The sequence below is a fragment of the Saimiri boliviensis genome, chromosome 11 (genome assembly GCF_048565385.1).
Source record: "Saimiri boliviensis isolate mSaiBol1 chromosome 11, mSaiBol1.pri, whole genome shotgun sequence".
Taxonomy (NCBI): domain Eukaryota; kingdom Metazoa; phylum Chordata; class Mammalia; order Primates; family Cebidae; genus Saimiri; species Saimiri boliviensis.
Window position 1 is genome coordinate 63,962,273 of NC_133459.1, and position 21,830 is coordinate 63,984,102.

At 36.3% G+C, this 21,830-nt stretch overlaps 1 protein-coding gene, 1 non-coding gene and 1 pseudogene across 3 annotated transcripts in view; 2 read left to right on the plus strand and 1 right to left on the minus strand.

Moving 5' to 3' along the window:
- LOC101027698 (leptin receptor) overlaps positions 1–21,830 on the plus strand; it is an 85,858-nt gene that overhangs the window by 30,578 nt on the left and 33,450 nt on the right. For both annotated transcript variants that reach the window (XM_074380968.1, XM_039473712.2), the window contains 5 exons: positions 465–794; positions 2,305–2,428; positions 12,443–12,651; positions 16,475–16,620; positions 19,168–19,312. In XM_074380968.1, coding sequence (XP_074237069.1) covers positions 465–794; positions 2,305–2,428; positions 12,443–12,651; positions 16,475–16,620; positions 19,168–19,312 — 954 coding nt within the window. The remainder of the gene's footprint in view (positions 1–464; positions 795–2,304; positions 2,429–12,442; positions 12,652–16,474; positions 16,621–19,167; positions 19,313–21,830) is intronic.
- On the plus strand, positions 1,560–1,663 carry LOC120366255 (small nucleolar RNA U13). The gene has a single exon (XR_005580986.1). It is a non-coding gene; the product is annotated as a small nucleolar RNA U13 (small nucleolar RNA).
- LOC104653161 (polypeptide N-acetylgalactosaminyltransferase 11 pseudogene) lies at positions 5,816–6,797 on the minus strand (annotated as a pseudogene).

Consider the following 21,830-nt stretch of genomic DNA (forward strand, 5'->3'; position numbering starts at 1 on the left):
CTAATATTTTGATGTAACTTTCTTAAATATGAAAATAGTACTTTAATGTTTGTCTATATAATTGCACATCCAGAGAGTTATCATTTATATTGGATATTATATTTATCATTTACACTGGAAGCTAGAATAATATGTTTCAGAAAAGAAAAATAAAATATTTAGCGTTTGTTTCCTTTCATTAAAACATAAATGTAAGTTGTCAGATTAAAGAGAAAACATGAAGTATGAATTTCCAAAAAGAAAAGAGCTGCCAGAAAGAGTAGTTATTTCTATAAATGAATGCATCCTTTTGAATATAACACATTGTACAATGGAAGCACAAAGTTATTGATTAGGCACTAATTGAGGACTTAGAAAGTTAAATAATTATTGAGCACTACTTAGTTTAATCTCAGATACTTCCTATTCATGTCCTAGTCAAAATGATTACTTGTTTTCTATGTGTCTTTTTAATATCCTAACAGAATTTATTTATGTGATAACTGCATATAACTTGTCATACCCAATTACTCCTTGGAGATTTAAGTTGTCTTGCATGCCACCAAATACAACTTATGACTACTTCCGTTTGCCTGCTGGACTCTCAAAGAATACTTCAGATTTGAATGGACATTATGAGAAAGCTGTTGAAGTTAAGTTTAATTCAAGTGGAACCCACTTTTCTAACTTATCCAAAACAAGTTTCCACTGTTGCTTTTGGAGTGAGCAAGATAAAAACTCCTCCTTATGTGCAGACAACATTGAAGGAAAGACATTTTTTTCAACAGTAAATTCTTTAGTTTTTCAACAAATAGGTAAGTATTTTATTGTTCCAAGCATTAGCTATTTTTTAAAATGAACTGAACGATGTGTTTTAATTCTTTGACACCTGTATGAAATAGATGTCTTATGGCTGTAATTTTTATCATATGTTAGTATTTTTATGTTGATAATAAAATTAGGATTCATTATGTGACCAAACTAACAAATAATTCCCAAATTATCTTGTATCCCATAAAAATCTGATGAGGGAACTATTTTACTTTTAAGTACTATATTTCTTGTAGTCTTCTAAATTTGCTTTGAAATAGAAAAACACACCTTATTTTTGTTAAGTAGATAAAATATCAAATAACTGATAATATTGTTGAATTAAATTTTAAAATATTCATGAATAATAATATTTCTTCAAACAAGGAATCTCTCTGAAAGAGTATACATTTTAAAATTGGGTTTTTCAGAAACAATAGCTAATGGATACTATGCTTAACACCTAGGTGTGATATTTGTGCAGCAAACTGCTATGGCACACATTTACCTATTTAACTAACCTGCACATCCTGCCCATGCACCCCTGAACTAAGAATAAAAGTTGGAAAAACAAACAAAAAAAGAAAAGAAAAAAAATGCCTTTTTATTGTTTAAGTATAATGCATACTGAATGTAGCTAGTGTAGTTAAAAATTCTGCATCTGGAAATATAAACAACAAAATTATTCCAAGTCTTTTGGAAAAGCTAGGAAGAGTGGAGTCAATTGACTCATCCATATAGAGAGACCTCCAGTATGAAAACACAGGAATATCTTTTCCTCCCTCAAAAGCATGACAACTGGGTTTTCACATATATTTGTGAGATGTGCCTCCCTCAGACCTTGTTATGATGTTGGCTCATTACCTGTCTGATGTTAAAAAAAAAAAAAAAGGGCTGGGTGCAGTGGCTCAGGCCTGTAATCCCAGCATTTTAGGAGGCCTAAGTGGGCAGATTGCTTGAGCTCAGGAGTTAGAGACCAGCCTGGACAACATGACTAAAATCCACCTCTGCTAAAAATACCACCCTCCTGCCCCCGCCAAAATTAGCTGGGCATGGTGGTGTGTGCCTATAATCCCATTTACTTAGGAGACTGAGGCGGGAGGATCGCTTGAGAGATTGATGTTGCAGTGAGCCACGATCATACCACTGCAATCCAGCCTGAGCAACAGAGTGAGACCCCTGTCTCAAAAAAGAAAGAAAGAAAGAAAATGTGAGAATTGAGCTAGATGAGTTTTGAGGTCTTTTGTCCTACCTAAGTGGTTTGAAATTAAAGAAAAGTTTGAGGAGCAATAATTGAATTTAATTGTATTACTTTAGAAAAAAGGAAACTGAGGGCCAAAGGGACTGTTAGACAAGCACATGCTCCTAGTTAAGGCTTTTTCTTTTTCTCTCAGAATAGGCAATGGAAGTGGTATCAGAACACTGGTAAATTTGATTTAGCTCTTCTCTTTCACTGAACAACTGAGTTGTTCAGATTGTTTTTGAGATTTCAAGTAGTTTTTTTTTTAAATTCAGGTGCAAACTGGAACATACAGTGCTGGCTAAAAGGAGACTTGAAATTATTCATCTGTAATGTGGAGTCATTATTTAAGAATCAATTCAAGAATTATAACCATAAGGTCCATCTTTTATATGTTCTGTAAGTATCAAATAATTAATTTTGACATTTTTACTACACAATTTTTTTAAAAAGAGCTTTCATATGCAGAAGTAGATTATAAACCTCTTGCATCCCTACTTTTCCTTTTATATATTTTATTTTTTAATATACCATTCTGTTCCATTAGGTTTCCTCTTTTCTCTTCCTGTTGATTCAGGTAGCAAGACTGTCAGGTTTAGGGCCACAACTGTCAGGTCCATGAGTACACCAAATGTTAGGTTCAAGTTCAGGTCCCAGCCCTGCTGAGGTCTGAAGGGAGTGGGTGGATGGACGATTGCTGAAAGAATACTTGGGGGGTAGTGGGGCATAAGCAGGTGAAATGTAGTTTTATTCAGCATCTCTCTCATATGCAGCTTACTCAGAGTAGATCTCTCATTACCAGCTCTCTTACATCAGCTTTTCCTGTCTTCTCTGTTTCAACTGCTTGGGCCAGCCACTCTTACGTGCAGCTGCACAGCTGGCTCTCCCTTGCCTTCAGGGTCAGCAACTTAGTTCTTTTTCTCTCTCTGGACACAAATGTGAACCATGCTGTGCACATGATGTGCCATGCTGAGTCATGCCCTGGCTCCCCTCTTGTCTATCTGCAAGACTGACAGTCCCGGTACTCTCTTTCTGTCTCTGGGCACAAGAGCACCTGGACATGAGCACATGCACAGTGTCAGCAGGGTAATTATACCTTTTACAGACAATAGTGGCATACTGTTGAGTCTGGCTGGCAGAATCTGTCCCAATGATGGATGAAAGACATAAGCAAACATAGGCTTTTTACCTGGTTGCATGGCTAGAGGACTCATGATTTACTGATCCCTCGGGGAGTGCTATGGCCCCAGTAAGCCAGCAACTCTTGTATTTAATTAGTACAGATTTAATGACAAAGGTTCTGTGTAAACACCATTTGTGGGTAATTAACATTGCTGACTCCCCAAGTAGAGAGCAGTCATGTGCACAGATGGGCACAGGTTGGTCTTAGGACAACATGAATAAACAAGCTATTTAGATAAACTCCTCTACATTCCCTTGTTATCTGCTCTTTGCTATTAGCTCAAGGTAAGAGGATTAGGCTACCTTTAGCCATAACTCTCTCCCCAGGCTTTTGTAAAACCTTCTGGCTTTCCAAGAAGGATTGGAACTTTCTATAATTTTTCCCACCATTCTGACTGATCTCCTACAGCATATGGCCAAGGGATGGCCTTCCCATGTTATGGCTATGTCGCTGAAATAACAGGTGGAGTTATACACCTGCACTCTACTCACTGAGTCATGCAGGCCTAATTCTTGACCAAAGCACATCCATGTACCTTACAAAGATATTGCAGATATAGGTGTGCATATAGTCTGAAAGAAAAGTGAATTCAGTTCAGGAGTTCTAGATATTTGAATGGAAAAGCATAAAGGATATGTTTTATATTTCTTTTTCAGATGATTTTTCATATTTGATTTCTTTATAAACTTAAAAATATGGGTGCCTAATATATATTTGTGCTAGAAAGAGAATGAAGATATTGTTTTCAAACAGCTATATACTTATAACTTGAACAGCTAATGTGTCACTCAAGTTTCTAATTACTCCAGTGATGATATACATCATTTCTATGTCAATTTTAACTCTTTAAAATTCTTTCTCATTAAATCTTCTATTTGACACTTAAAGTCTCACCCCCTTCAGTTCTGCAGTCATTGAGATAATACTGTTGAGGAGCAATGTGCTAGAAACTGTCCCTATACAAATGAATAGAGACAGAAAGTAGAAAGGGGCTGAGAGAAGGGGAAACTGGGGAGTTACTGTTTAATGGATATAAAGTTTCAATTTGGGAAAATGAAAAAAGTCCTAGAGTTGGGGAATGGTGATGGTTGTATAATGTGAATGTATTTCATGTCACTGCACTGTATACTTAAAATAGTTGAAATGTTAGATTTTATGTACATTTTATCACAATAAAAATTTTAAAAAGAAACTTAAAAGACATGTAAAAAAAGATAAATGATTACAATCTCTGCCCTTGAGGTTCTCAAAGGCTAGCAGTTGAAACATATATGTACAGAGTCAGTTTTAGTGGTTACTGATATGTATTCGGTTGGTATATAATGTCATGGGAGCACATGTTTGTTGTGAGGCCTTAGATGGGGTTATCTAGTTTAGCTAGTGAGAGGAGAGAGGAGCCAAGGTTTCCTAAGGAAGGAGATAGCTGAATTGAGTTGTTAGAGATGAATAAGAGTGAATAAGAAAATACGTGGGCAGTGTAGTGTTGGGGAAGGAGATCAGTATCACCTGGAACCTTGTTAGAAATTTAAATTCGCCAGCTCAACTCTGTGAGTGAAAAATTTGGAGGGTGGGGCTCATTAATCTATGCTTTACCAAGTCCTTTAGGTGATTCTGATGGAATTCAAGTTTGAAAATTCCTGGTGTGGAGGTTAATATGACAGATTCCAGAGTCAGACTGCCTGGCTGTACCACTTACTAAATGTGCACACATAGCACTTATTATGTTTAACAGTTGTCTACCTCTAGAAATTAACTCAATGGAAATATTTATACAATGCTCAAAAATTCTTCATTGAATGAATACATATTGCCAAAATGCTTTCTAAAAAAATTTCCAGTTTACCCTCCAGAAATGTATTCATGAGCCAAAAAATTATTAATAAAGAAATAATACTGTTTGAAGGTGGGAGAAGTGAGTGGTCAGTGGTCAGATACAGCAGGAAGGTCTGAATAATATGTATGGATTTGGCAGTGTGAAAGTAATAAGTCTTTAGGCAAAGTCATTCAAGGGAGTGGAAAGAGAGGTTGCCAGAACAAAGGGAAACTTGGAGGAAGGACCCTGAAGAGCTGACCTTTGAGGAGGTTGATGTTAGCTCCTCAGTCAGTTGATGGAGGGGCCCTGCAGAGTTGGAATTCATATATCCAAGGCATACTGTGGCTGGTGCTGAGAATATGGAGAAAAGAAAACTGGTTACTGAGGCCAACTGCTACTGCCCAGGTGAGGAACCTCTGACTGGAGTCATATTTCAAGAATGGGAGGCAAAACAGGAAGGATCAACTACTTTGTTGCTCCATTGTTCTAGTCTCTTTCTAGCTCCCCAACAGGTAGAATTTAACAAGAAACTATGGTTTGCCGAGTTCCAGCCTCAGTATGGCAAAACAGCATAGGGAGCATTTGAAGATGGCAGACAATAGCTTAACCACCAGCCAAATTCATTTTATTGGCTCATTGGCTACTTAGAACATTCACACACACCTTTCTATGCATGCCTACATTTCCCTAAAACTTCCCCATAACTTCATGCTTTCACCTAATTAGGTGCAATTATACTTTTTAAAATGTCTTATAAATGATACCTTCTGAAGTTAAACATAATGTAGATTCAGTTTTTAAAAACTGTCTGTTTAGTACATACTAAACAAATAAGTAAAAAACAAAACAAAACAATAAACAACTGTCTCCTGTGAAGTCTTCTAAGAAGAGAAATCATGACAAGTTCCTGATCAGATAAAAAACATTCCATTATTATCGGTGACTTTATTGGTGCTGTGGCTTTTTCTGCTCATCCTAGCTCAGAAAGGGGAACAAGCTCCCATTTGAAGTGGAGCCCTCAATTGAGTCCTCCATGGACAACAGAGGTCGAGCTGTAGGCTAGTGTGTTAGCACTAATGATGTCAATCACTGAGACCATCATGGTCTGCCAGTCCATGCAGATGACACCCAGCAAGGGCTGCAGACACATCACATTCACTTCACACGGCTGTCTAGGAACACAAGGACTTTTGCTGGTGGGCTGCTGCACTCATTCTTCCTTGAATCAGTCCCTGACACTTTGTATCTCTTATTACCTTAATTTTTCCAGGGGGGTATTTTTGGACATATTTATCTGGTTCTCCTTTCAAATCATCAAGGTCACTAACAACATACATGAGGATAATTTCATGAAGCAGGTTTTCTGGCATGCAATCTTTGACACTGTGCAGTGTCTGGAGACAGGCAGAAAAAACTTAATTGCAGACACAGATAACCAGCGTTAGGAACTGATGGTCAAGTGGTAGGACTTTACATGCTGCATTCCTTGTGCCTGGCATATCTCTGTGGTAGCCTGTGGTCACCGATAAGCATATTAAAAGCACATTTCTGATAGCTCAAGTCACTCAACTCCTGAACGCATTCATTAAAAATCATGCCTAGTTCAGAAGACAATTTCAAGTGGCCTTTTCCTGGATCTTCAATATGACTAACACATCGCCAATTTTGTTTGCTTTGAACTGTGGCTCTAGTAATAGACTTGGAGCTTAAGTGAAGCAAGAATAGAATTGTTTTGGAAATAGTCTATAGGGCCCAGACCCCTTGATGAGCATATTTTTTTTTAAATATACTTTTAAAAAATACATACTTTAAGTTTTGGGATACATGGGCAGAACGTGCAGGTTTATTACCTAGGTATACATGTACCATGTTGGTTTGCTGTACCCATCATCTACATTAGATATTTCTCATCATGCTATCCCTCCCCTATCCTCCCACCACCAGGCAGGCTCTGGTGTGTGATGTTCCCCTCCCTGTGTCCATGCGTTCTCATTGTTCACCTCTCACTTATGGGTGAAAACATGTAGTGTTTGGTTTTCTGTTCCTGTGTTAGCTTGCTGAGAATGATGGTTTCCAGCTTCATCCATGTCCCTGCAATGCACGTGAAGTCATCCTTTTTTATGGCTGCATGGTATTCCATGGTGTATATGTGCCACATTTTCTTGATCCAGTCTATCACTGATGGACATTCGGGTTGGTTCCAAGTTTTTGCTATTGTGAATAATGGATGACCACATTCTTAAGTGACTAAGTCACTTCACTGAAGTTGAAATGAACAAAAAGCAAAATTGACAAGGTCACAAAAGTAAAAATGCACCTGTAACAGAAATATTGAACTATGACAGTTCCCATTGTAGACCTAGCATAAAGTAATGGACCATTTTCAATTTCTGTAACACTGACAGCAGCCTTTCAGGACTCAGGCTGTGGTATCTTCCTCCTGCCACAGCCCCTGTCTGAGTCACAGGAGCTGCCCAGGGGGTGGGGAGTGGTGGGCTACACTTTGAACAAAAGGAGACAGTCTTATCCTCCCTCCAAATGGGGTGCTGCTATGTCACATATTTGCTGTGCAACATGTACAGTATTGATCTCTGGGCAGTATTAATTGCTCTTCTCAGTCACAGTTCCACCTGAATGATTACTCTGGAAGCTAAATATAAAACTGTAAATTTAATAACAGCAAGAATCCTTATATAAAACAATAGGGGGAAGGAAGAGATTGAGAAGAAATTAGTTAATATATAGAAACACACGCAAGCATACTGTGAGAGAGAAAATATGCATAGCTGCCACTGCTCGCCTTTCTGTGTAGATTACCAGGCTGTAGTTAATATTACTTATGTTAGACCCCTGTACTAATTCTTTTAAGTCACCCATAGGAGGAACCCAGATATAGTGCCGCTGCCATCTTATCTAGACATTGAGTGTCCCTGTGGTTGTCATTTCCACATGCTGGATACCTGATGCCAGGAGTCTGATGAACCCCAAAACCAATGCATCTTTGTACAATCATCACGAGGGGCAGTGTCTCAGATGGGGGTATCTAGTTGGCGAGAAGGTACTCTAGCTGCCAGTGTTTCAGCCTTATATGATAATAGATTGTTCAGTCAGATGCTGGGCAGCCAGAAAGTAGACTAATGTCCATAACAAAAGTGACTGAGTTACACTCTAGAGGCCTGAGAAGCCTGGCTGGGGTTGGAAAGTGGAGGTGAAGGAGTAATGTATAATGTATAATGTACAATGAATGTCCCAGGGTAGATAATTAAAGGATGGGAAATCATGAGTTTTTTTCTAGTCTATAGAAAGTGACTCAGCAGGGAGAAAAAAAGTTGATAATAGAAAGGGACCCATGGAAGATTAATATTATAGAGAGTGAATAATTGAATAGGCAAATTCCATGAAAAGAGCATGGGGTTGGTCTTAGAGAAGGCATACCTCAACTTCTGAGTATTGAGAGAAGAAAGGAAGCCCTGTGGTGGATGGAGATATATTTGAAGTTTGGGGCCGTTTCCTACTTTTTTGAACAAAATAGGTTGTAGCTCAGAGAAAAGTATTCCTTTGCATAGCAGTACCTTCTTACGATGATCTAAATGCTTTGGATGGAGATAAAAATCCTCATTTGGGTGCCTGTTCTAGGCAATTTCAGATTTCATCAGCAGGTTAGGGCAAAGTGCTCAGTTTTAAAGCTCTATGAATATGTGTAAGGGTCTACATGTAGATAGATATAATTTCAGAGTCCTACAAATTTGAATAGTTATTTAGCTACAGATGAGAATTTTAGCTTCAGTTTAGTCAGCTGATCAGTTATCAATCTATTCTTCTAAACAATAAGACCCAGAAGAATGAGAAAATTATGATAAATTAACTAGATTTTTAAACTTTCTTATAAAATGAATTTAATTTGGCCTTCTTTTACTTGAAACCTAGGTTTCTAAAAATATTAGCACAGTAAAACCTGTCATAATTGCAAGGAAGTTGAGAAACAGTCTCCTATTTTTATTTTCTGCCACATTGTACCTCTATGATTTGGTTAATATGTTCATTACATCATTTATCACATGCTGTTTCTGCCTTTAATTCTATTTGTTTGCCCCTTAAGGCAATGTATCGCCAAATAATTAAACAGGGCTCTAAGTCAATAGGAAGAGCTGGTCAATATAGGAAGAGCTGGTCAATATAACCAATGAGAACTCCATGGAAGAGAAAATCCATAAAGGTGGTTACTATAGAAAAGCTTTTAATCAGACTCACCTATTTTGGACATTGGAAAATTCACATGTGTAAAAAAAGTATATTTTAAAATGGATAAAATCTAATGTTTGTAAGGGATTTGACACTATATAAATATGTCCCTTAAGGGAAAGCTTTGTTTGGGCTCAGATATTAATGTTTGTCAGAGAATCTGAAGGACGGATACTCTAGAAATGTAATATTTTGAAACTTCTCTAGAGATTTCCTCTTAGATTTAGGAAGGAAATCTTTCTTTATTAGGTACCTACTGTGTCTTCCAGGCACTGAGCTGAGCATGGGGAACAAGGTTCCATAACACAGACTCAGCCATTGCCCTCCCAGAGCTAACATTCTGTGGTAAAAACTGAAGATATAACAACCAAGTTTGGAAATGCTGTGATGTAATAAATACAGGGCCTTGTGGAAACACGTGCTAGGGATACCCAGACCAGGTGAAGAGGGGGCAGAAGAGAATGATCCAGAGAGTGAAGAGCATTTGCAAAAGCCCAGAGCCACAGATGGCATATGTGAGGAGTTGAAAAGTTGAGTGTGGTGGGGCTGGGAAGCTGGGGAATTAAGAGAAATCAGGATGGAGGGATACACAAGGGTCAGATTGTAAAGGGCCCTCCAGGTCATGCTTGGAGTTTGGGCTTCTGTAACTACTAACACCTACCTTACTTTGTCTTCACAATTACTACTGCCAGCATTCTTGGTGATTTCATTTTCCACAGAACTAATCTTCCATTTCTTGAATGCTTATTTTCAATATTCTTGTTTTCTCACACCACCTTGTTTACCTGTTGTCATGGACATGCTCTAGACTTTGTCACTGCCATAAGCATGCTTTTTCTGTAATTTCCATGTCAAGAATCCTGCTCTTTGACCATCTCCCCTTGCACCCTTCATGTTAGTTTATTCCCGCTACTACCAAACTTCAGGAATAATGCTCCATGGTTCTTGGCATCCCTTTCTGGGTACTGTGTTCTGGCCTGAGTAACCCTCCCTTCTTCATGAAAAGCAGCCCATATCCCCATCTAAGTTGTTTTCACAGCCTGCTTTCCTATCAGCACAATTTTTGATGGTCCAAAGCCTTTTTTTTTTTTCATTTTGTTTGGTCTCTGTCTCTTTCTGTCTCTGTATTAGCCACATTTCTGTTAATATGCTTCTCTCAAGAAACCGCATGGACCTCTAGCGTATTTCTCTGGTGTTCACTCTATGAGATACTATAAAAACCTGCAAATGTCCTAGAGATCTCTTCTCTGTCTTCTCTTTGATCTTTGCTCAGAAGGCATATCTTAATTTTAACAGCATTTGCTATCTAACTATGAAGTCCTCTTTCCTTTTGTTTAATGGGTCTTTCTTCAATCCATATCCTCTCATCTTACAGCAAGAAGAAACCAAGAGGCATCTTTAACACTTGCTGGAAATCTTAAATAAATCAGAGTTCAACAGGCACATTCTATGCTTTTCACATAACTACAGATGGTAATGTTAGTAAGCTTTTTGCTACTACACAAGAAAGATCAAGTCAGTTGATAGTGTTGTTTACATTTTTATCCTTATTGTAGTAAGGATAAAATTACTGTTATTATCCTTACTAACTACATTATCTACCTTACTAACTACATTATTATCCTAACTACATTATTATTATCTACATTATTATTACTACTGCCATTATTATCTACATTACTAACTACATTATCCTTACTACTATTATCTAACTTAACCTTACTATTACCTTACTAACTACATTATCCTTACTACTATTATCCTTACTAACTACATCCTTCTGCATTGATAATTATCATTAATATTATTGATAATATTATTAATAATATATAATTATAACAATTATATATTATATTCTTATATTATTATATATAATTATAATTATTAATTATATTAATAACTATATAATTAATATTATTGATAATAAATATCCAAGGAGGAGGATGTTACATCAATGATGAATTGAAATTAATCAATAATTGTGAATTAGTCTATTTCTCCTTAAGGCGCTCTCAATCTTTTGCTTCATGTATTTTGAAACTCTGTTATTAGGTGCATGAATGTTTTGGATTGTTATGTCCTCTTGGTGAATTGATCCCTTTTTCATTATGAATGATCTTCTTTATCCCAAGGAATATTCACTGCTTTGACATCCACTTTCTCTGACATTAATATAACCATTACAACTTTTGACTAATCTTACAATGTTATAACTTTTTCAATTCATTTCCTTTTATTTGTGTTTATAGCTAAAATTGACTTCTTGTGGGTCGTTTATAATTGGGTCTTTTTAATCCAATCTGATAATCTTTGCCTTTTAAATGGGATGTTTAGGCTGTTGGCATTTAGGGTGATAACTGATATGTTTAGGTTTAAATCTTTTTATTTCTTTTCTTATCCCATCTCATTTATTCTTTGTTCTGATTTTCCTTTTTATGCCTTCTTTTTGATTTTTTTAAAATGATTATATTTAATATCCTTTGTTGCTTATTAATCTTGTTTTATTATTTTGGTGGTGGTTTTAGCATTTATAATATTTGTCTTTTATTTATTATTGTCCAAGTGATACTATACCTCTAAGTGATATCATACCACTTGGTGTAAGAACATTTCAAATTTCTCCCCTCCCAATCTTGGTACTAATGCCATACATTTTACTTTTACCTATGTTGTAAACCCCACAGCACAGGGCTATTATTTTTGCTTTAAACAATCAATAAATATTTATTGTTTTAGTTAAATTTCATTTCTTTGTGTGAAACCACATTTCTGTCTGCTATCATTTTCTTTTTGCCTGATGGATTTCCTTTAGCATTTATTATAGTGCAAGTATGGTGGTGATGAATTCTTTATACTTTGGTATGTCTGAAAAAAAGACTTTATTTCATCATTATTTTGAAAGCTGCTTTTGCTGGGTGTAGGATTTTAGGATTGCAGTTTTTCTTTTATTTTGGTACTTCACTTTTGATTCACTATCTTTTTGCTTATGTTATTTCTGACGATTAACCTGCTGTAATCTCTATCTTTGTTTTTCTAATGTATCTTTTTTTTTAGATACTCTTTAAGCTGGGTGTCCCAAACAGTTTACTTCAATTTGTATTTAGCATCCTGCTTTAAAAGCCTATCCAGTATTTTTATATCTGTGTTAATATTTAGCTCTTATTTTTCAATATAGGCCTGAAGTATTAGAAGATTCACCTCTGGTTCCCCAGAAAGGCAGTTTTCAGATTGTTCAGTGCAACTGCAGTGTTCACAAATGTTGTGAATGTCCTGTGTCTGTGCCAACAGCCAAACTCAACGACACTCTTCTCATGTATTTGAAAATCACATCTGGTGGAGTAATTTTTCAGTCACCTCTAATGTCAGTTCAGCCCATAAATGTGGGTAAGTTGTGCACTAAAATGATAATAATAGATCTAAACATCAGTCATATATAAAGGTTAAAAATGGCTTACAAAAATATTTGCTAGCTTATCCCACTTTGCTCCACACTGTTAATGATGGTAGATGTAGTACTGGGGGCATTAAGAGCAGCTTCTAGAATGATTTAATAATAGTATGTATATCTCTGCCATTGTCACTTATATTCTTTTTGAAAACAGTTTGTTTTCTTTAAATCCTGGATCTAGTAGATCTATGTTTTGATTGAAAATCACTTTTCCACATCTCAGATAACTATTTTTGAAAATAATTAGAACCATTTTCTTAACTGAATTTATTCCTTCATTAAATATTTCTTAGAGGCTTATGTTCATCACGACTGCTCTAGGAGCTGGAAAAAAAGTGGGGAATTAGACATAGTTCCTACTTGATAGAGGAGGGACAAACAATAGTAGGAGGAGACAATAATAAAAGAGTAAATGAGTAATTTACTATACAAACCTGATTACAAAAAACCTCAAATAATAGACAACACTCTGTTTTCTTTGTGCAAAAATCCCCCAAATCTCTTTTTATCAATGTAAACATACAATTACAAATGTGAATAATACAGGAAAATGTTAGCTCTCTGTATTTAATTTATTAATTTCATTTAATTGTGTATAATTTAGCAGTTTTTTCCACTTATATTTCCTGAGACAATTATATGCAAACTCTTTATATCTGATTTTGCATCATTGGTTTTGACATCACTAAAGCCACTTTTCCAAGTATCTGATACAATTTTCCATACAACTCAAGCTTCACTTCTTTCTAAGTTACTTGAGATATAGCACTTTTTGAAACTGTGTATGATATCATATTTTAACATTAAGACTTTCAAATAATTTGTCTTCTAGGGATATATTTGTGATCTCCACAACATAATTACAATGACACACAAGCAATTCAACTGTGAAGTTATATCACAGAGAAAAAAAATTACAGAATCTTTATTCAATATCATTTTCTTTTCTTTTAAAAACTAATTCTACCAGATGATTTTTAGTAGCATTTAGAGTCAACATTGAGTTGCACTGTTTTTCAAAATGAAGTAGTTAAGGGAAGTACTATGGAATTTTTAAGAACTTCAAAACTTTCTTAATTTTATCTTTATGCAGAGCTAATTCTGGGAAAATCTTTCCTTCTATGTGAACATATATTATAAAATCCCCAGATTATATCTTCCATGAAAAAAATAAAACAGGTAGTGTAATGGAGTGTCAGGGGTGGGGACTATTACTTCTGCTATGTAGATCAAAAAAGATCTCCTTTAAGACATAGCATTTGAGCTGAATGAAGAAGAGATATCCATGCAAAAATCCAGAGCAAAAGGTGCTCTAAGCAGGAAGAACAATATTCACAAAATTCCTGAGATGCAATGAACTTGGTAATTTGAGGAACAAAAGAGAAGACCTTTGTGCTAGGAGTGAATGAGGCATGAGAATATTAAGGGATGAGGACAGAGTTATCTGGTCCAGAGCATATTGTAGGCCAGGGTAGAGAAGTAACGAACTGATTTGATTTGGATCTGTTTGGGAGATGGTGCTGACTGGATGGTCTAGTGGATGAAGTTGTAGAGGGTGAAGGAATCATGGATAACCCTTAGACTGAGACCCGAGCATCTGGGTGAACAGTAACACCAGGTACTGAGATAGGGAAACTCAGGGAAGATTAGGTGTGTGTACAGAAATTAAGAGCTTATTCTGGACACATTGTATTTGAGATGCCTATTGGAGACCTAAGAGACGTTGAATAGAAAGTTGTACATATGAGTCTAAAGTTTAGGGGAGATACATATTTGCGAGGTGTTAGCATATTAATGTTTATGGGATTGTATGAGATCACCTATTTAGAGTTCAGGAAGAGAATGACTGAGGGATGTTCAGTAAGAATGAAGGATTAAAAGAGTATGTTGTTCTAGAAGTCAAGAGAAAAAAGTATTTCAAGAAGGAGGGATTATGTGTTTGTGGAATGCTGCTGAGAGGCAGGGTAAGATGAATTGGAAATTGACATTGGGTTTATTGTTATTATTGACCTTGGGTTATTTATATTATTTCTAATATTAATGTATATTAATATTGCAATTCTAGACATGCATGATATTGAATGACTATGGCATGTTCATGGGGGTTGGAATAAAGGGGAAGCTTTAAAAGACATATAGGAGACCTCTATATAAGCTGTTTTGAAACAAAGATTATTGGTTACAAGGGCTTGCTGCAGGGGCTGGCATAAGCTCATTGGTGGAGACAGCCTTTGTTAGGCAAGTGTCTCTGTGCAAGCGGTTTTGTGGAATACTGTGGTTTTGAGGAATTCTTTACGTCGTTCCAACATAGGCATAAATGGACTCCTTCGTGGCCTCCCAACTCCATTTTGTTAGGGTTTGACAATAGTAATTCCATTTTGATACTGATAACTTTTAAAATATGCTGATAGGAAATGTACAATAGTTTTAACATTGTGATTTTACTTTTCTTCAGTATATTTGTTTCCTTTTTGATCATGGGAACACAGTAAATTTCACCTGTTGTTTCCAGACTTCTGTGTTTAGCTGTTTCTGCTTTAAAGTAAATGAAATTTATAATATGCCACATAAAGTAAAACCTCACTGATTTTGACTCAAGGAAAAGAGGAAAATTGTGACCAAATTCCTGAAAATATAGAATATGAAATTATATTATTTCATTGAAAATAAAATTCAAATCGGTGTTTTAATTTAATGATAATTTCTATGTACATGAATTATTCCTGTTAATTGTAAAAGCCCTGCTAATGTAGAAATGTACAAACAAGGAAATCCATCAATTTTCTATCATTTTGGCAATCTTTCTATTTTTAATATATACTTGTACATATCCTTTATTTTAACTTTAACAAATCAGGAATCCAAGTATAAATGTGTGATAATTTAATTTAAACATTAAACATTTTTAATATTCTGAGAAACTTCACCTCTACTTCTGATGATAAGCCAGGGACTGCCAATGCTGCATTTATTGCATGGGAATATTCATGCTGTCAGTTATTTGAGTTGGTGTGTCTAGATTACTGTGATCTAAAATTAATAGACAAGCTGAATTTTGTATAGTTTTACGTATTTTCCAAATAGGGTTCTGCAAAATGCTTTTTCCATTTTAACCCACTAAAATAAGTAGAGTGGGTGAGGTTCAATAAAGTTAAGTGGGATTCTTATAAGAGGAAATCACATTTAGCAAAATATTCTCATTTACTGATTCATAGACTTTACTACTTAATGGGAAGGAAATGAATGAATGAATATACATGGATTGCTATGATAAGGTACAAGGACTAGACCCAGTATTCTAGCTTGTTTCGGTGGTTCTGTAATTAGTCCTTGGAAAAAGTCACCTTTTTTTTTTTTTTTTGAGACAGAGTCTTGTTCTGTCATCCAGGCTGGAGTGCAGTGGCGTGATCTTGGCTCACTGCAACCTCCACCTCCCAGGTTCAGGCGATTCTTCTGCCTCAGCCTCCTGAGTAGCCGGGACTACAAGCATGTGTTACCATGCCTGGGTAATTTTTGTATTTTTGGTAGAGACGGGGTTTCACCATGTTGGCCAGGCTGGTCTCGAACTCCTGACCTTGTGATCTGTCCACCTCGGCCTCCCAAAGTGCTGGGATTACAGGTGCAACCTACCGTGCCTGTCCAAAGTCACCTTTTAAGTACTTGAAAGGCAGATATGATGAAAATTTATTTTGATTTTATTTTACTCAGCTGCAATTGTCATGAAAATTACTTAAAAGTATTCTCTTTTTTTTTCTTAAGTGAAGCCTGATCCACCATTAGGTTTGCATATGGAAATCACAGATGATGGTAATTTAAAGATTTCTTGGTCCAGCCCACCATTGGTACGATTTCCACTTCAATATCAAGTGAAATACTCAGAGAATTCTTCAACAGTTATCAGAGAAGTAAGTATATTTTAGTAAGTGAAATGAAAAGTTGAGAAGCAAATAAAGACGGTCTTAAGTCCCATAGAAATTACCCTCTGCATACTAAATACACACATTTCTTCTAAAGCAGAATGAATTATAATTCAATATTATATATTATATATATAAAATATAGATACACACATACATATGTATATATATATAGCTACAGGAAATCTAGTGACAGAAACTTGAATTCATAATTATAATTATTTTCTACCAACAGACCACTGATTTCATCTTTTTTTTTTTTTTTTTTTGAGATGGAGTTTCGCTCTTGTTACCCAGGCTGGAGTGCAATGGCGCGATCTTGGCTCACCGCAACCTCCGCCTCCTGGGTTCAGGCAATTCTCCTGCCTCAGCCTCCTGAGTAACTGGGATTACAGGCATGCGCCACAATGCCCAGCTAATTTTTTGTATTTTTAGTAGAGACGGGGTTTCACCATGTTGACCAGGATGGTCTCGATCTCTTGACCTCGTGATCCACCCGCCTCGGCCTCCCAAAGTGCTGGGATTACAGGCTTGAGCCACCGCGCCTGGCCTATCTTTTTTTTAATTGCTCAATCTATTTGAATCTTTTTCTGAATGCGGTGACAGAAAGATTTTTGCTTGGCTAATCTTTCCCTGGGCTTCTGAATCTTCTGTGAGTCCCATCTGTGCACACTGCTGTAAAATCCAGTTTTAGCAAAGAACTCCATTAGGTCATTTTAGCAAGAAGCCCACCCCCTGCCCCTCGGATATCTCATGAATTTTTGATCAGATTTCTCATCCTCCACCATTCACCAAATGATGTTTGATCACTCTGGCCTGTCTTCAGCCAGAATTCTGTTAGTCAGTTTAGCTAGAATCCCTCTTAACATGATGTTTTTGCTTGGTAATTTTCTATTTACTCCCTGCTCCTTGGCTATAAATTCTCTGTTGCCCATGCTGTATTTGGACTCAGCTCACCTATCCCCACCCACCTCAAGACCCCATTGCAGTGCTCCATATACCTATTGTGATGGCTCCAAATAAAGTCTTCCTTACTTCCTTTGTCTTTTTCTTTAACGGTTCATTCCATAAGTATTTATTGAACACCTGCTACCTGGCAGGAACTGTTCTACTTGCATCAGGATACACTGGGCTAGCAGGGCAGGAGAAGAGGAGTCTGGGGTGCTGGTAGGGGATGGAAGGTTGAAATAATAAATGGAGGTGGGAGAGGGTGACTTTTGAATAAGGATGTGAAGGAGAGGGTGATGTAGATGTCTGTGGAGTTGGGTTCTAAACAGGGAGAACAGCAGTGCAAAGGATGGTGTGGCTGAGGCCAGTGAAGGTGACAGCAGTAGTGGATGAAGTCAGAGGCCAGTGTGGGAGGAGAAGGTAGAGCTCAATGAATGGCCTCTTGGGTCATGTGAATACTTTGGGACTTGACTTTGTGAAACTAAGTTTTGTATAATTTAGAAGTAAAAATCTGTCTTTTTAGAACTGGCAAAACATTTTAAACCATTTTATTTTCACAAAGAGAATGATGGGAACCCGCAGTGTCACGTATGGAGAAAACAGAGTTAAGGCTTCTGTGAGTTTCAGCCTTCTCTTCTGTAAACCGGAGACAGTAGGATTTTAAATGGGAGTTATTAATATCTGATGTTGTTTTGTGCATTCCTGATTCTTTCCATAATTTTTAGTTTGTGACATGCTTCCCATGCCCCAACATATGTTGCCCAGGCTGGTATGAACTCCTGAGCTCAAGTGGTCTACCCGCTTCAATCTCCCAAAGTGTTGAGATTACAGGCATGAGCCACCATGCCTGGCCAGGCTCAGGTTCTCAGATTTTTCATGCACTTCTGTGCAGGGACACTTGTAGTTGTCTACCCCTGCACAGTGTTTCTACGAGGTGTGTGTTATAGGTGTCGGTAGTGACTTGAAGCTTCCCTCAGATTTTGGCTGCATTCTTAAAATTCTAATATATTCATCATTATTCAATTAACAGTATTTGCTAATTATCATTATGATTTTTTTCTTGGACCCATGGGCTATTTAAAATTATATTGACTAAGGCCGGGAGCGGTGGCTCAAGCCTGTAATCCCATCACTTTGGGAGGCCGAGGCGGGTGGATCACGAGGTCAAGAGATCGAGACCATCCTGGTCAACATGGTGAAACCCCGTCTCTACTAAAAATACAAAACATTAGCTGGGCATGGTGGCGCGTGCCTGTAATCCCAGCTACTCAGGAGGCTGAGGCAGGAGAATTGCTTGAACCCAGGAGGCGGAGGTTGCGGTGAGCCGAGATCGCGCCATTGCACTCCAGCCTGGGTAACAAGAGCGAAACTCTCTCTCAAAAAAAAAAAAAATTATATTGACTAACGTGTAAACATTTCTTATTTGGTTATCAATATTTGTTATATTTGTTTTAATTCCACTGTGGCCAGATAATTACTGTATAAGATTTTAATTCTTTGAAATTTGATGAGATTTGCTTATAATCAATTTTGGTAAAGGTTTCACATTAACTTGATGTTCTGATGTTTTGATATAATATTTAACAGGCTGACAAGATTGCCTTAGCTACATCTCTGCTGGTAGACAGTGTGCATCCTGGGTCTTCATATGAGGTTCAGGTGAGGGGCAAGAGACTGGATGGCCCAGGAATCTGGAGTGACTGGAGTACTCCTCATGTCTTTACCACACAAGGTAGGTTATGTAATAGCCACTTCTACTGAGAGGGAAATATATTTCCTGAACTTTCATTTGGTATATTATAAGCATCTTAAATTTGGTGGTCTTAAAATGAAAGGAAGAACACAATATTAACTTTCTTGTTTAAACTTTGAACAGGCCAATTTGTGAATTAAAATTCTGTCAGATCTCCTAGACTTGTGTGTTTCTATAGTAGTATATTGTAGGATCATTTTTCTTAATAAGAAGAGAAAAGTTAATATAACAGTTCCATATGAACGAACTCAGAAACCTTGTATTGATAATTTCTTAATTTACATTTTAAAACCAAGTATATTTGACATAAAATGCAAATATTAACATTTTATTTTAACTCCAGATGCATGCTTTTGAGAATTTTCAATGCTGATTGTTCATATTTTAAAGATTATTTTTAGCATCAGAACATCTACAGTTTATTCACAACTTCTTCATGAAACTGATGTGCAGTGTTTTGCACAGAGGCTCTAGAGGCTTGGACTAGTCCTAGCCCTGCTACATGCAAAGCTGTGGCTATAGGAAGAAAATAGTCCTTCGACTGGTTGTCCAACCTGTCAAAAGGTCAAAAATTTTCTTGTTCAGACTTACTGAGATTGATTATGGCCTGTACAGAGATAACACGTACCATGTAAAACACTAAGCAAATATTCAATCCATTTAAGAAGTTTAGTTATTGATTAGTTACTATTTTAAAAGCATTGATTAGTCAAAAGGCAAGTAGCATTAGTAGTTTAAAATATTGCCTTTGGAGTCCCCAGTGGACGTTTTTACATAGTGGCACGGAAAGAGGGAAATTTTATAAAGGAAGTAGAAGTCAACGACTCCTGTCTTCCCTGAATGGCCTGTAGCTTGCCATCTTTGTTTAATCATGGGATGAATGTTTCTCTTCCACAGTAAAATGGCTTCATTCTTTACTATTTTACTTTTAGTTAGACCTGAAAACCAACCCTCTCTGAGAAAGAGGAAAATTCTAAAAGAATCAATGCTGGTTTTCAAAATTTCCTAAGGTTTAAAAGTTATAAGTTAGGATCTTTTTAGAATAATAAGTCTTAGAAATATTATGTATTCAGTTGGATTAAGATGAGAATTTTGATTTAATACAACATAATAGTTATTTGTGTTACACTTCACCTAAGATTTTATTTTGTATTGGTCAGCTTGGGTTTTTAGGCTTTTGCATGGACATATTTCTAGTTCTGTTTTACTTTACATGAAATCCTTTTATAATTCATATCAATATCTATATGATTAGATTTGTTTGGTTTCTTAATATGTTGGCTCATATGTTTGTGTTTTATCCATAATACAATCATATTTATTAATACACACTATAAAGGACATACATAACTTTGCCAATTTATTGGCTTGTACAATATCCAAGAACATTACCATTAAGAGCTAGCTTTTGACTGACTTACCACTGTGGTGTCCTTTGAGTGACTTTAGACATCCAAGAAGAAACATCTGAAAATAAGTGAAAAATTCAGACAGTGAGTAAATAGCTGTTACAAAGGCCAGAATTTTTGATTTAGCAATGAGTGCAAAGTTAAGCGTACTAATTTGATAACCTTGGATGGCTTAAGTTGCCCTTGAGTGGTAACAGGTAACTATTAAGGGAAATATAGAAACTCAGGAAATAGAAAGCAGTCTGGGGACACCAAAAATAGGGAAAGAAGCTAACCCACTTAGGTAACTCCCAAGAATATTTCTCTCTTACAGTATCATCTACTGCAATGATGTAATGATATGGTGATGTGTACCAAATCACAAATGAAATTAGATTCAAAATTTTCTGTTTAATAATAATAGTTGACAATTTTTGGGTGCTTGATACTTAGAAATTAGAAAGTAGTAAAGCTGGCTGTCCAATTCCAAAGTCTGTTTGTAAGCACTAGTAAGGCAAATAAGTGCATAATGTAAAATTATGCAGCATTTTCAAGAAGCACTAAAAATTAATATTCAAAGCTAGCAAGCAGCAGGCTTAATTATGTAGCCCATCGTTATCTGGGCTACGATATCTGGGAAGTAAGGTTTTAGTGTTTGTTAGAGTTTTTATGTTTGGGTTTGCCTGGCAGCTATTTCTACACTTCACAACACTTACCACACTTGATCGTCATTCCCTGAATGGCGTGCAACAGCAAAGTATGTTTTTCCAAACTTGAGAACTTTCTATTTTTTGTGTAAAGGAATTTGAATCCTTCTTCCTTAAGACTAGGTATTTAATATTATTAAGATTCTCCTTCATTGTTCACTGGTAAGAGCTACAATGGCATCCACCTAACAGAAACATTCAGTAGTATTGTTGCTATAGCAAACAAAATGTGAATTATCAGTACATTTATAGCTACTACTTTCTATTCATTGATAAAACCGTATTTACCAAGTTGCACAGTTAAAGAAGTGTTAACTATTCCTCATCAAGGAATTCTTATGGATTCTTTTAAAATGAATTGAATAGGTTATTTCTCTGTAGTTGTTGGGAGGTCTTAGACTT